Source organism: Glandiceps talaboti, chromosome 15 (assembly GCF_964340395.1).
Source record: "Glandiceps talaboti chromosome 15, keGlaTala1.1, whole genome shotgun sequence".
NCBI classification, from domain to species: Eukaryota; Metazoa; Hemichordata; class Enteropneusta; family Spengelidae; genus Glandiceps; species Glandiceps talaboti.
Window position 1 is genome coordinate 9,726,522 of NC_135563.1, and position 16,625 is coordinate 9,743,146.

The window sequence follows — 16,625 nt, forward strand, 5'->3', positions numbered from 1 at the left end:
GCAGCTTTGAAATCCCTCAAAATCTTAATCAAATGTAGTTGTCATATGTATACAAATGTATGTTTGGGTATTGGAAGAAGCTTTCGTTAGAATTCCCCAGATTAAATATAGATGTTTTGTTTTGCAAATTTCATATTATTTCATCATCTGAGACACGACTAGCTGATTTATCACACTGAATGTAGAAATAGGACAGCATGTACTTTGAATGTGTACAAGATTACATTTAACGTTGAAAAATGTCACGCGAAAAATTAATTTTCTTTTCGCCTTTCACAGCCACGCATGCACCAAATATATGAAAGAAAGTTGTCCAATACAGTCTTTGCAATATCAATTGCAGTAATCTACGAATTTTGTTAATCTGATTATTAAAATGCTATCGGACATACAATGTGTATAATACACTGATATGTTTCTACCATTGTGAAATAATCACGGATAAAAAATATTATTTTTCATGAACTCCACAAATTCATACTAACTCAGACTCCTCAAAAATGTACTCATCGAACTTTTAGAAGTTTGAAAAAATATTATGGGATTAGAGCTTGTATGTACAAATGTCAGCCCCTTTTCATTTCGATAATCTGCAGTTTTCTCCATAGATAATAAAGTCATAGTGGGTGGTCAATTTGCATAAATATTTGCATAGACATTAGCATAAATTTGCATAACCTGCAGTGTTTTCCCCCTAGAATGTATCTTAATGATAAAACTATATCATTCTATGATCATTACAGCTCAAACAGGAGAGATCGAAGTGTGTTTGTGACGTACAATTGAAGCATTATGAGAAAGGGCAATTATTTAATATTCAGGTCAAACCCATCTTAATTTGATGAGTTTTTATTGAGTAAAAGGAAAGCCGCATAGATTAGATTATAAAATACTAACTAGTTGTATTCTGAATGGAAAGGTACAGAAGCGTTATGAGGAAATTAATGGAGTTTCTATTCTGCAAGGTTTACATTGTAAACAATATAGGCCTGTGTCCATAACAAAGACTTGGGGCAATTACATGTACTGAGAGACAAATAAATGCATCATGTAAAAGAAATGATAATACAGGCGCTCCTACAGGTGCTTCCAGTTTTGAAATTCTAATTGTCATTCAAACATTGTAAGCCATATCCCACTATAATATTTAGGTAGTATACTTCAACTGCCTCAGGGAAAAATGTCACTGATAATCAAAGTTAAATTCTCTCTAAACCTTTACCATAATTATGGAAGCTTGCTTCTGTCCCTTGTGAAAAAATAAAAGAAATTTTGGGGTACGCAATCTTGTATTCAAGAAAATCGACATCTTTTCATTTGTATAGAGTTACCAGCCTGTAACAGTTCTCATCTACCACAGAATTCGGCAGCCATATTGGATTCTAAAATTGCCATCATTTTGATCTCTATTTCAAATATTTGTATGGTGAGCCCTCATTTTTTTATCTTCATTGTCACTGAGAATGGATAGGAATTTTCTAGTGCAAAGTAAAAACAACAGTTTAAACAGTTTACTGCCAAGACACGTTTCACTTTAACAAGGTTTCAGCCATTTTGAAAGAATTTTGTCCAATCACATGATCAGGACAACTCAAAAAAATTGAAAAGATATTGATTGGATGGTGAGAAAGTTACACATACGGTAATAATTATATGAATGCCTCAAGATGTTCAAGCTTCCATGAGAACGTACATTTGTACCACTGCTGGATAATAATTTATACGACGATACAAAAAATGTCTGAATACATCTTTTTTTATCAATAACAAATACATGTACATGTAAGGAGAACACGAACTGATGTCACCCATGCATAATTTACGTGGTTTTCTACAAAATCTAAATATACATCTGCATATAGAAAAGAAACCACTTGAAATATGCTACATCATAATGGTATCTCTTTTTATCATGGTACATGTATCTCTCTGTTGATCGAGCAACTCAACCAAATTTTGAAGATAAATTGGCTGCCAGTTTGTATACTTGTAACCCTTTGAAACTGTGCTCCCAAAACAGTTCTCGTCTACGTGTACTAACAAGTCAATATTTTATATACAGATATAATTGGTGTGCGAAATTCCAGCAAATGTACTATTTCATACCTGAAACGTTGCTGATACACACAGAGTGCGTGACAGTTCAATTAAAACTACTCATAAGTTTATGAAGAAAGTAGTTCCATACATCACATGGTGTTTATCTATAGTATAGCCAACAACTGAATTTACTTTAAAAAGTTTTAAATAATTCCAGGATGTTACTTTTGTACTGACAAGTGCTGAAATTTGCTGTTGCTATGGAAATAATTACAAGAAGGTTGATTTTCTGGAATGATTTTTGGACATTTTATTGTCCATGACATCGATTCCAAGGACATGTATCATCTTCTCAGTATCACACACATATTTTCGATCTTGTTAACATACGGATATCAATCCCAGTAAATGGTATTTATAAAGAGATCAACCAAACATTTGTGTCAGTTTTAAGTCTTTTGACCCCAAATTCATGTTGACCTAATTTGCATATCAATGATCAGATCAACTTGCCATGACTTGAGTTCTCACACGCCACACCCACATATTCTCACCACATGCATGTACATGCATGTATCATGGCTCACACTACTAATTTCTTTTAGTAGTCTGCGATCATGGCAATCAGTTATATACATGTATATATATATATATATATATATATATATATATATATATATATATATATATATATATATATATATATATATATATATATATATATATATATATATATATATATATATATATATATATATATATATATATATATATATATATATATATATATATATATATATATATATGCACACAACAGGGAGAGCAAGTCTGCAGGTAATCTCAAAGTCAATTGGAATAGTATTTTATGATTGACAGTTGCTAATTAACTCTCATTCATAATGTGTTCACTTCCCAGCTCACTTCTCTTAAAGTGGCCGCCATATGGATGAGGATCGGGTCTTTATTTTGGATTTTTCGAAAATAAAACAATTTTATCATGGCTTCCTACTTGAAAAATCAATGTGAAACAACACATGCCAAGTCCTTGTTTATAACTCAATAAATGGCAAAAGATCATAAATGTGTAAAAATGTGTGTTATTGTATGTACAATAACAAACATTTGACACACTTTTTTTTGAGCTTTTTATAAAGTATTGAGTTACAAACACAGACTTTGTCAATGTAGTTTCACATTAATTTTTCAAGTAGGAAGCCTTAATAAAATTGTTTTATAAATTTAAAATCCAAAATAAATACCCAATCCTCATCCATATGGCCACTTTATACTTTCTAAAACACTCATACCAACTATACATATATTGATCAGCTATTTGCAAAAAATGTGTGCTTTGATTTCTTGTGAAATTGATCTGGAGCTATCCACAAGTGTCAGTTAATGAGACATACGATAAGAGACTTCAACAATTTAGCACTGACTAAAATTAGTACATTTTGTAGTTAGACCATTTGTCACAGAATGACAGAAAGTGGTCAACAGCTTGACTGGCTGATATAATATGATTCAATCCCGGCCAGGTTTTCACATTAATGTTATCTTTCTATTGGAAATATGTGTGTTATTTATTATTTTTAAAATACTTTCATTTCCACAATTCTTCGCATAATCAGTGGTGCCTGAGTGGACTACCCTAAGTACCAGCTGCAAATTATGGTAGCCCCCTGACAATAATTGGTAGAATGGTAGTGACTGTGGACACGGGACTACTTTTTTCGAGCTCTGTACCACACACGTAAATGTATGTGCCCCACAGTTTCCATTCAAAACAATTAACACAATGTACAACCTACAAAATAAATACATGTCCTTGCATTAGCAAGGCCCAAAAAAATGTGTGGTTTCGATAAAGCAAAATTTCAAAATATGGTGGGTAGGTTCGTGATTTATTTTTTATTTTATTCATTATTTTTATCTTCAAGGATCTGTTCAAATGTTCTCTTCACATTTACAGACATCAACAGAGACTTCTCATTGAAGTAATTGCATTTTTTGTACTAGTATTTTACGGTGTATTCCACCATGTTGTTTTGATCACACAGAGCAATAACGTCTTCAAATCTCACTATTTTTAGTACAAGTTTGCAAATTTTTTCAATTTTCAATAATTTTTTGAATAACCGAAAACAATTTTTAGAGTGGCATTAAAAAAATTGGTTGGGTTGGGTTAATGGAACCAGACTTTTGGGGGGGGGGGGGGGGGGGGGGGGGGGGGGGGGGGGCTGGATCATCATGGTTAATAAACCTCCTTGTTTATGGTCACATAATACATTGTATGTATTGCAAAATAGCATCTTCTTAGTAATCCTAGACATCTCCTACAGTTTCCATTCACAACAACACAAACAACCTACAAAACGCAGGCTAGAATAACACGAAATGGAATTCTTCACGGTTTTATTTAGGACTTCACCAAGAAATTGCAAAAGATTGGTTTAAATGGGATTAAAGCATACTGCGTAGCAGTCAAAAGGCCAGGTCAAAGGTCAGGCCAAATATGAATACCTCTTTGAAAGACCATGAACAGTTTGCAAATGCTTTCACGTACAACTCTTCTCTAGATTTCTCCCCCAGCAGTGGCAATAATTGCACTTCTTTTCAAACCTGTCTTTTCTTATGCCCAAGAAGACAACACTGAAAATGCTTGCATGTAGTCATTTCTGTGAACCATTCTAATGCAGGTATATACATGTCATGTACAAATGTATCGTGTACCTAAAAAAGAATTGCCACAATCAATCTGGGCTCACGAATGTTACTAGGATATATAGCCTCTTGAAATCTTGCTGTGCTAGTGACCATGCATGCATGCTATATGTTGTTAGCTGAATGTATACATTCACATTTGACAATAACCCCGTGAAGTTGTAAGGGGCCTTTTATAGCCGCCATTCTGGTTTAAAACTGTGCTTAGCTTACTTATAATATCACACACCCTGAATAGTACTGAATCACCTATGCACATAACAAGGTCAGTAAATCAAATCAAATTGATTTTTGGATCCACACACTAAAATCATCAGCCCCTCCCCCCCCCCCACCCCCCATGCAATTATGATTTGAACCTGTTACTGTACCACTTTTTGGATAAAATCAACCTCTGATCAAAAGTTCATCTAATTATGGTATATTAACTACCTTTTCAGTGAATAAATCATTGAGAGTCAAAAAAAATAATACTCCAGTTACAGCTAGAGCCGCTTTCATCAACAGAAACACATTTTCAAAAACCCAACTTTTTATACATGCACCAACATTTTATGAGTTCCGAAGCCATTTTTTAGAAACAAATGGATGCATAAATTGCTACAGATATCGCACAACTTAGTCTAGATAGGAAACCTACATCAAACATCAATTTATTGATATTTTACACAAAAAGCTTACGCCATTTTCTATGGCGAAATAAAGTCACCATCAAATTCTTCAATAACTGTTAATTAACATGTACTTACATTTTGTACCATATTTGGTCATGTTCACACCGACAATCGATAATGTGTCCATGCATTTATTTTTCATGGATAGAGTCACAAAGTCAAATTAAGTAATCATTAAAACTAATATTTCTACAGTTACAATACGTATTACAATCCTAGACTGGTGAATAGGGTAAATTGAAAGTTACCTAAGTCACATTTGTTAGAGATCACTATCACTATCAATATATTTGAGTGAGTAAAGTTATTGATTGACTTCCTTAATAGTATTTGCACTGCAAACAGATGGAGATATTGTAGAAAGAACACATCATCATGAACATTTAGTGTGTGTGTGTGTGTGTGTGTGTGTGTGTGTGTGTGTGTGTATGTGTCTGTGTATGTGTCTGTGTATAATTTCAACCTCACCAACCAGTATAGCCTGTCTGCATTGCCATCTGTGATTTTGTTTCACTTCTCACTAACATGCCTGTAATGCTACATTCATTTTTGTATCAGTTTCAACATCTTTATTTAGCCACACACACCCATTTGAAATTATCAGCATGTCTGTTTGTATATATATTTACATAATATTATATTATGTAAATATATATTATTATGTAAATTATGTTAACCCCAGTATTTACATCTGAATAATGAGGGTTCATTTACACAATGACTTCATTTCCATATTGTTAAATAGGCTGACAAAGTGTTATCAAAGTTTTTGATTTTTAGTTTTCAGCTTGTTAAAAGTGATTTTGAGCAATGAATCATACATTGACATTTCCTCCAACATGTGTCGCCCCTGGAACAATACATCAGACCAAAGCTGACTAAGGATTTCTGTTTATACCACCTACACATGCAGACACCTTACATAATTCCCTCAACACAATCAGCCTTTACTTTCTGACCTTATCCTGTTTACACACACTAACAGGATTCATGTACATGTACATGTATCACAATTCACATATTACGATTCACGTACCACGATGCCACATTTCACGTATCACACCTGAAGCATCACTAAACCCAATAGCTCAGTTGTACTTTAAAAAAATAAATTAAAAAATACCATTTCATCTGAGACTAAAACATTTGATTCATTGTTTGATCTGTTTGCTCACTGCCATCAATGTAACTAGCACAAAAGTTATGGGGTACTTACATGTACCTACATGTAACTTTTGCCTTGACGACCAATTTTCCTGAAAAGTTCTTAAAATTTCTCTAAACTTTGCCATTTTCTTGAACTTTTGGAAAAATAAAACAAATTTGGAAGTTCACTGTTCTGTTTTCGAGGAAATCTACAATATTTCATTTTCCACAGTGTATAATTACAGTATTCAGCAGCCATATTGGATTCTAAATCGCCTTGAGGACCAATTTCCCTGACAATCTACTGTTTAAAAAGCTGCCTTTGGTAGCATTAAAAATTACCAACTGGTGTTGTTCTAACAATTGATGGTATTATCGGGGTTTCCGCAATATTTTGCCATTACTTAATTATACATCATGCATTCCTGGTTGAATTCTGCCAATATCAATATTTTCACTTCAGAAAGTAAAAATTAATATACCACAGGTAACTTTTACGTAATACAGCAAAAGATACTGCCATAACATTTAAGCCTGACAGCTGATGGCCCTTTAATATTCAGACAAATTGTGCATGACTGTATACCAGTTTAAATCCATGCTATGATGGTACATGTATACCAGCTTAAATATCCATGTTGGTGATGAAGAAAAACAACCTGTTGATTTTTAGTTACATCTACCTGATTGGTAGATACAGTGTACATTATATTCGCCAAGTATGACATAACAGTTCTCTTATTGTTACACCTTCTATTTGCCACAGGCCCCATCACGTTGCTGTACATGCTTCTTTATAGAAGCTCTTCTGTGACAACTGACATACACGACACTGACATTTTGTGACTTACATGTAACTAGTCATCTATATCGTGGCGTCAGTGCAGTAAGGTCATTTCTGCAATGCAATTGTATAGGCAGATATGACCTTACTATACTGACGCGATGATATATGTTAATAATGTAATAATAATATTAGTTTTTATATAGTGCTTTCCCACCCTGTGCTCAAAGTACTTTACAATTATTACCCCTAGTATGGATCTATAGCATGGCACAACTCCCTGGGGAGCATACAATCCATTGTAGCCTTTATAAGTGCATAGGATTAAAGCATTCACATTGCAACCTCAATCCTACCAGGTCCCCAATTATACAGCTGGGTTGACTGAGGCACAATCGTGGTTCAAATCTTACCCAAGGACTTTAGCAACTCAGAAACAAAATACAGCGATGGGGCTTCAACCTGCACCCTGCAGATTCCAAACAAACCACTCTAATTTATCCTGGGGAGAACATTGAATTATTTCAGCAGTAAAACTACATGACATGACTAAAACACATGAATTTCGTAGTAGTATATCTCACCTTTTACAAACAAAAGACCTTAAAACTTGGGTGATTTACTGTTTGTTTTTCTTGGGCTGGTTGGTGTCCTCCTTTCAAACTTGATCTCACTTTTGGAAAGAACACTCTTCGTTTGCATCCTCTCAGACTCTTCATAACTTGGCTTCTTCATCCTGTAACCATGACGACCCATCCTGTTGCTTTCAAGGTCCCCTGTTAATCCAAGTTCAGCAGTACGTGTTGAGTTCAGGGTCGAGTCATTGTCAGTACTACTACTCTTAGAATTGTAAATGTCGGAATTAAAAACATCCCGTTCTACTCCTGCTACGTCATTCTCCTCAAAGTTATTTCCAATCTGCAAACGCAGGCCGTTTGCCGTCGCAAAAAGTACTGGCACCTGATAGCCTAGGTTCCTTAGTGGAAATTTCTTTTCTGGTGGTGGCGGTGCACTTTCTACAGCTGTGTGAATGATTGCTTTACTTGGCATTACATGGACGGGTGTCGAGTTTTGAGAACGTGTGCCTACTGCACTGTCTCTACTGCACGTTAATATCAATTTGAGAGTTTGCCATATCTCTCGGCGAATGATGTAAGTCAGAAAGGGAACGATACACAAAAAGGAAAATTTCATCCATGTAAATGTAGTTTCAATGCCACTCGAATAATTCAAGACTATATCCGCAGATTCAATAATAGGCACATTCTTGTACTGTGCTATTGCATTTATCACTAAATATGGCCCGTAAAAAATGCACCAGAAAATTTGTAATGTTCCGGCGAAACGCGCGGATCTCATTTCTTCCCACAGGGGAGGTTGTACGAGAAAGTCGTTCGCATAATGCAACTGTGTATTTAGTGCTCTCACGCGGAGTTTCTCTTTCACTCCGACCCTTACAACAATGATGTAGGCCACAAAAATGAGGGACACTGGAAAGATGAAACAAACGACTGACGTAATTACTAAATATACTAAATTTGCACCACTAGAAATGGCACAGAGGTATCTCGAGCTGTAATATTGGTTGTCAATCCCACTGACGAGTAAAGGAAAGGCAAAAACAATGGCCTGGACCCAGCTCATACAAATGAGTAAATTAATCTTGGTGCGTGAAAATTGGTCGGGATATTTATGCGACTTTGCGGCAACAAGGCGATCAAATGCCAGAAGCGCTAGGCCTAGCAAAATTTCTATGTCAATGACTTGAACAAAAAATGCATTATATCGACACATGAACTGTCCCATTGGCCAATAACCGGATATGCTGGCACCTAAAATCAACGGCAGGTTCAGAATCGTGTCGGAAATGAGAGCACACGCAATATTCAACAGGAACAAATTCATCGGATACTGTTTAAGATGTTCGCTGATTCCTACCGCGATAACAATTCCTATGTTCCCGATCAGTGACAAGATAATGAAGAACAGAAGAAATGTGGCTCTAGCACCCGCTGCCGCCGCCGCAGATTGGTCGACGGGAACCTGTTGGGTCGCGTTGACTGTCATGTTCGGCTGTGTGTTTACATCGGAAACGTTGTACATCTTGAGGTCTTGCTCAGTCTTGCTATTTTATCGAAGTCGCAGGCTTTCACTCACATTCAGGAACGCCTTTTTATAACACCCTTTTCTCACAGTTGAAGCAGTGTCATGGCCATTTTCACTTCCCGTGCACGTACAGAGTATTTCTGACAGGTACGGTCTTGTTCTTTAGCCGTATAGTTCGATATGAGCACAGAAATCATCTTCAAAAACGACACACTCGTACTTCGCGTTACTCCTTCCTGTTACATACTTGCACCAATTGTAAGAAAGATGGTGGAATTTAGCATAACAGTTCAAATTTGCATAATAATAAGACTGTTTTGCCTGCTCAGTCTGCCACTCAATACGTGACAAGAAAGGCTGCACCCACAGGCCATAGGTTTCTTTTGTCTGTGGATTTGAACACTTTACGGACAAGACATGTACCACGCACAAAGTAAAGAATTCATTTGTCCCGGCGAAGGCATTGTATAATTCCACTAAAAAAAAACAAATACCGTCCCTGATCTACATTCGGTACCATGTCTGTTTTCCCGCAGCATCCGTTTTCCCAGGATTCTCCGCCAGTGTGTACGTACGTGTCTCTGCATCACGCCTTTCATTTCTAGGAAGTTACATCAGCATTTATATCGACTTCTTCATTATAAAATGATATGTATGATCTCTTTCATACAGTACTCAAATTCTGATTAAAATCTGATATGGTGAAAGCGGCTAGATGTCTTTATTTGCCTCTATTTCCATTATTCCGGGTGATCGCTGCATCATATTGTTATAGTTATATTCTCATACCGTGCCATAGAAATTGACATCCATAAGTATAAATGGACTAATTTTATAGATTTTTTCATAACTGGTTCAATCGAATATTTTTGCAATCATTTGCAACTCTTTCCGATTCCTTCTTGATTATTTGTAATTTCTCGTTAGCCATCTATAATTGTAAGTGATGTATGCATTGTTAACACTGCTGAAAAAGAGTATTTAAAATCCATTGAAAACCGCCTTTTAGACGAAAAACACGGTCAAATATTCTTTCCATATCCACATATATATTAAAATATTTTGAAAGAGCTTGAAGAAAAACTGCCTGCTACGTCTGTTTACCAAAAAATAAGAATATCGCCAACCATAAGTCAAATAAGTGTTGTTGTTTTTTAAGTTTTTATTCCATTACCACTAAATATAACAATAACTACAACTAAAGCACAGTCCATAAAGGGACTAGTCGACTGTGAACTAAAGGCGCTTCATACTAAGATCACACATGATGCACAAAAATAGCGCCCTCACGTAATAGAAAGTGTCGATGCATTTGCGATAATTCTTAGATTTGCCGTTGTTGGCGCTAAACTACCTGTATCTCGAGTGTTCTCATATTCAGTGTGTTATCATTAGAGCCATAGGGACTACATAGGAACATTCTCTCTCTTTTGTGGCCCAGCTTTCCTACACCTCTGCCAAACACCAGTCTTTCACACCTAGATTTTAGTCCTAAATCTGAACTGAGCCTGTAAAAGAGTTACTAAATCTTGTAGCCTTTATCATCAGTGGTCGACGTTACTAGTTACAAGCACAGTATTCTCGGCAAGTTGTAACTTCAGCAGAAAAGTCATCGAAGTACGCTGTACCTAGCTTCTCTCTAAACAACGCATAGCATGTAACACTCTCAATTCCTTCGGGGATATGGATGTTGAGCATGACCTCTTCCCAGTCGTGTGTTCCAACGTTGAATGGTGCATTGTGAGCCCATGAAGGGTTGCCATCAGATTTCTGCAGTGATATAAGAAATAATTTATAACATACAAATACAGACAGGGACACAAATGTGAAGGACGACAATATTCACATACTAACTATTAATGCACAGGGGACAGCGAGTGTGTAATTGATCGATCTATTGACTGATTTAATGATTGACCTACTGACTGAGATGATTGATTGAAAGATCGATAGACTGCATTGAATGATTCATTCTTGTGGTAAAATAAAACTTTGGTTTTTTGTGATTGATCAATTGACTGATTTTTGTGGTGATATGAACTTTTCTTCCTGTTTTCCTTCTTTCAGGGGTGTCACATTTTACAAATCGGTTCTCGGGGGAGGGTCAAATTTTAGAAAATTGATTAACGGAGGGTCTGAACTGATTTCCCCTGCCCCCTGTATTTACTGATAGAAGGCTCCCTTAGCCAGGTGGGAATGACTGAAGTGTAAACCACTAAGTCATCGCACTCACCCTAGTATTTCTCCCCTATAGTACAGTACAGTACAGTACAGTGTCAAAGGGCGAACGAACAAAAATCATAGCAAAAGTCTGAGACTATAAACATAGTCACGTGTATTGCCTGTATCGTTATACTATACACCCGTATATGGCTATACGCTGTTCAAATGAAAGTTGTTATTAAGATACTTACAATGACGTCACAGTAGATACTGTAATCACTGTTCTTGGTGCCTTCGATTCCCACTGCTTTACTCCATCCCTTTATATGCATAGTAGTTGCCTGATCACTGAAAACAAATATAACATATAGACCATTGGGATTCATTTTTCTGGACAATTTCCGATAATTGAACATGGTATCTCAAAAAACGATTATATGTATATATTGAGGCATGTCATTGCATTGATAAATATCTTGCAAACATACCTGACTATTTTTTATGTACATGTATACTAATAATGGAGATTTTCGTTGTTTCCAATGACTACAAAACTAGAGAGACCATAGAGTTTCATTTAGGCGACACGTCTCACACAACGTTTTTGTTTCGTTGTTTCCGATGACTACAAAACTAGAGAGACCATAGAGTTTCATTTAGGCGACACGTCTCACACAACGTTTTTGTTTCGTTGTTTCCGATGACTACAAAACTAGAGAGACCATAGAGTTTCATTTAGGTGACACGTCTCACACAACGTTTTTGTTACGATTACATGGATGCAGTTTGTCTCATGGTGAACACAAATCAACATTACTGTCAGATGAAACAAGGAAGCTCAAGATTCAAACATAAGATTGTTTATTTGTGTTCACAGTGAGATAAAATGTAACAGTTTTATATTCGGATGCACTGGTATCAGTATCACTAATTTTGTTTGCGTACGCAGTTCGTAACAAAAGATGTGTGAGATCTTCAAAATAATGTACCAACGCTATAATCCCTCTGTTTTCGTAGTATGTAACCCCTCGCTATTTTGAGCTTGTGAGTGGTTACATTTGTTTCCACTAATATCACAGGGGCCAGCGAGCATGTAGTTAATTAATCGCGCGATCAATCAATTACATGCTCGCTGGCCCCTGTGATATTAGTGGAAACAACTACGGATCTCTCAGTCTAGATTTCGATCTCAGGTTTGGAGCGACAGACCGGGAGTGCTTTTCTCGTCCATAAAATGGAAACTTCTTTCATGAAATCAAAAGTGTGCACATAGCAAAGATAACTGTACATTGAAAGGCTGCGTTCGTTCACATACTACCAACGTGATACAGTATATGACCATATTTCTATTGGCATTCAGCTAAAGTTTTGTGATATCAAAACACACGAAATAATTACAATACATACGTCTCTGGGAAGACGAGTCTCTGTTTCGCGCCCCCTTCTTGGCCTATGTCCCCGATGACCACTTTGATGGAACGGAACCCGGTTTTGGCTTCATCAGTTGAATAGTCAAAGCCTGTGTAGTAATCCATCCACGAGTCGTCATTTTCAAAGTCAAGATTCAATAATGTGATCGTATTCGGCGTTGACAGATGTTGGCAAAGTGGAGAACCGGTTTGATCATCACCTACACAAGAAATGGTCGATAAAATTGGGTGGATAATTCTCTTTTTAAACTTATATACATATATATACTAAGCAATTTCATTTGAACATATAAAATAAACCTACACACATATATATAATATATATATATATATATATATATATATATATATATATATATATATATATATATATATATATTTTCTCCCCCCCCCCCCAAAGGTGACATATGTAAGAAATCGCTATGGCGATTTATGTCGTCGCAATAACACGGTGGATGCAGTAACACGCCAATGAATGGTTAGCCCTATGTAGTCGATGAGCGCGCAGAGTACAAGGATATATTAGATCGGGTACAAGGATGAGGTAGATATCATCCAGTGTCCGTACACTAAAAAAAAAAAAACAGCTAGCATAGCTTTGCGACGCAGCGAGGCTGTGAGAGAGTCTATGAGAGAGTCGAAGTCATAAGCTAGCCTAAACACTTGGCTACCTGGCTTCATTGACAGTATACCAGTATTTTCAAGCGCTGCAGATAGCCTAGCTGCAATAATTGTAGCGTCTTGTTGCGGTTTTGTGGGGTTTTTCGTCTGTTTTGGTGACTTTTTAAGTTTTTGTGTTTAACCCGCACCTAGGTGCGGGTTAAACACAAGGAAAATGCAAAATGCGAAGGAAGTGTCTTCCTTCGCATTTAGTGAAACTGCGCGATCACAGAAACATGTGTAATTTTACCCCTTTCATATAGTGTTGGTTTAATACGTCAATATTAACGATATTATCGTCATTTTATCGTATTCTGATAGAAATATTCTGAGCCATAACTCGGGAAACAAATGCCTGTGGTCTTACCACCGTTATGAGATTCACTTTGTCCTTCCAACTGATTCTTTATGTCTTGCAACTGAGCCAGTAGTTCTGAGTATTGGTCTTGTAATGCATTAACATTCCCTTGGAGTCGTTCGTTTTCGCTGTGCAGGTCGTGCAAGTCCCATGATACTTGCAGAAAACTTGGACATGACTGTTGTTCCGACGATTTGGGTACAGTTATACGATAGACGCACTGTTCCTGGCCGTTGGTGACTCTAGCATCGCCGCCTAGGTCTGTTCTTTGACCACATGATGATGAGATGCTGAGGATAAGGATGGCGATTACTGTTTTAAAAGTTTTAAAACTCGCCATGCTTCTGATATAAGAGTCAAAGTATTTTGTTCAAATGGACCAGCAGTACACGTTGCATGTAATATAATATATTTGCCCCGTGGTGTAATATGCCAGAGGGGTTTAGAATTACTGGAGGGGGGAAGTTGCACACTTTGTATTCGAATTCGTTAATCTTATGCCGTGACCCACGTTGAAGAATTTAACATTTGCATATAAAAAGTTGACATATGTGAGAAATCGCTATGGCGATTTATAGATATTACTTCCATAACACGTCTGCAATTTATTCACTTTACCCTCAAATTATACACCCCTTCCTTCTTTAGGTTTTGTGAAAGTCCTATTGAAATTTAAAACTTAAGGAAGTAGATGAATTCGTCTTGAAAACAGACTTACTGCCGAGTGAGTTCCAAGTATTGTATCGTAAACATTCTCTTCAGAACGTGCTGTGAAAATGTCAACCAGTGAATTAGCCGGATGACATTCCGAGGGAAATTCCCGGAATTTATTATGTGGTTCCTTCCATGACCCCATTTTAGACCAAGAAATCGGAAATTGTGTCAACGTAGTAGACCCCATTTTAGACTCCTTACCTTCAAAAATGCAGTACCCATTTTTGACCAAAGGGTGAAAAAATCCACCCCAAAGGGGACGGCACATATACGTATATCCAATAGGCGAGCATGTAATTGATCGATCGATCGATCGATCGATCGATCGATCGATCGATTGATTGATTGATTGATTGATTGATTGATTGATTGATTGATTGATTGATTGATTGATTGATTGATTGATTGATTGATTGATTGATTGATTGATTGATTGATTGATTGATTGATTGATTGATTGATTGATTGATTGATTGATCGATCGATTGATCGATCGATCGATCGATCGATCAATCAATTAATTACATGCTCGCTGCCCCCTCTGGCCGAACCTTGCGATATTGACATTCTAAAATACACTGTTTAATACAGAAAATCAAATAGTTTTCAATTTGCAAAAAGTCCGGATTACCAAACAACAACATCCTCTTCTTGAAAAACATTCAATAATATTCCACTGTGGCCAAAATGTCTTGGTCAAGGCACATCTAAAAAAATGAATGCTGAATTGTTTCTGTTTGTTGTTGACAAAAAGTATATAATTCAGAATCTGAAATATTTCTAAGAAAAATACATTTCTGTGTATGAACAATCCGATGTCAAAATCTATATTGGGAAATTTCTTATGGGTACAACATCGCCAGTTACCTTAATAGGCAGCTCAAAATAGCTCTCGGATTTATCTATACTAATTCCATATCTTTCACTCCGTTTTCTCAATGCTATAATATCTGTTGTTTGAGGTGCCACCTTTTGATACCCCTTATATTGTTTTACAAGTATGCTGGGTGGAAGGAGGGAGAGTTTGAACTTGACTGTCGTAACCGTAGTATGAAATGAAATCTATAAATACACCATTCTTCACTCTAAATTCGTCATAAGTTATATGTAAACAGTTACCTGCTACCTCGCTACTTGGTGTATGAAGTGGTGTATGGAGCCTCGGACAATGCCATGACTAAATAATACTTTATTAAAAACGGCATTTCCTGTCATTTTTATGAAAGGATGGAACCAGACAACTTGTGATTATAATAATCTATGGATTATGCTGGATTTCAGCAAATTTTCCCAAGGTATATCCATCTTGCTTTCAAAGACTGTGAAAATAAACTCAATGCAGGCATATGGGCCTCCGTTCTCAATAGAGGCTTGAACCCTTTTACGATTGATTTTGTCTGGCTTTCTATTCCATAAAAATTTGAAAATACCCTCCAAGTCATGGACTTGTTTTTCAGAGAGACCTGGAAGAACAGAGAGAAGATGCACCAAGTCCTCTGAAGTCTTATTTTGGCAAAGCTAGCGTCTTAAAACCGTAACTTTACTCAATAGTGTAAGTGGTCGTTTTCCCCAATTTTGATATTATTTGTGACTGTAGACGTCGAGTATAGTTTATACCCTCCATATCCTCTAGATCAACATTGAAATTTATTCCCAAAACTGTGAAATTTTCGTCAGTCCAGCATGCTATTAGTACTTTTTGTCGGCATTAATTTTCATTCTCATTGCAAGGGCAGCAGATCCGATTTTAAAATCAGTATCTGTATAATGAAATTGGACGCAAAATCTACTTTTCTTGGACTTAAGCTTTGGAATGATGCACGTGA

The 16,625-nt window shown here is 36.4% G+C and overlaps 1 protein-coding gene across 1 annotated transcript; it reads right to left on the reverse strand.

Annotated features, from left to right (window-relative positions):
- Window positions 1-10,624: 10,624 nt before the first annotated feature.
- LOC144446606 (uncharacterized) lies at window positions 10,625-14,454 on the reverse strand. The gene is made up of 4 exons (XM_078136409.1): window positions 14,095-14,454; window positions 13,045-13,267; window positions 11,889-11,985; window positions 10,625-11,244 (listed from the first exon to the last, which is right to left on the reverse strand). The coding sequence occupies exons 1-4, from the start codon at window positions 14,423-14,425 to the stop codon at window positions 11,035-11,037; spliced, it is 861 nt and encodes a 286-aa protein (XP_077992535.1). The 5' UTR covers window positions 14,426-14,454; the 3' UTR covers window positions 10,625-11,034.
- Between the last annotated feature and the right edge of the window lie 2,171 nt (window positions 14,455-16,625).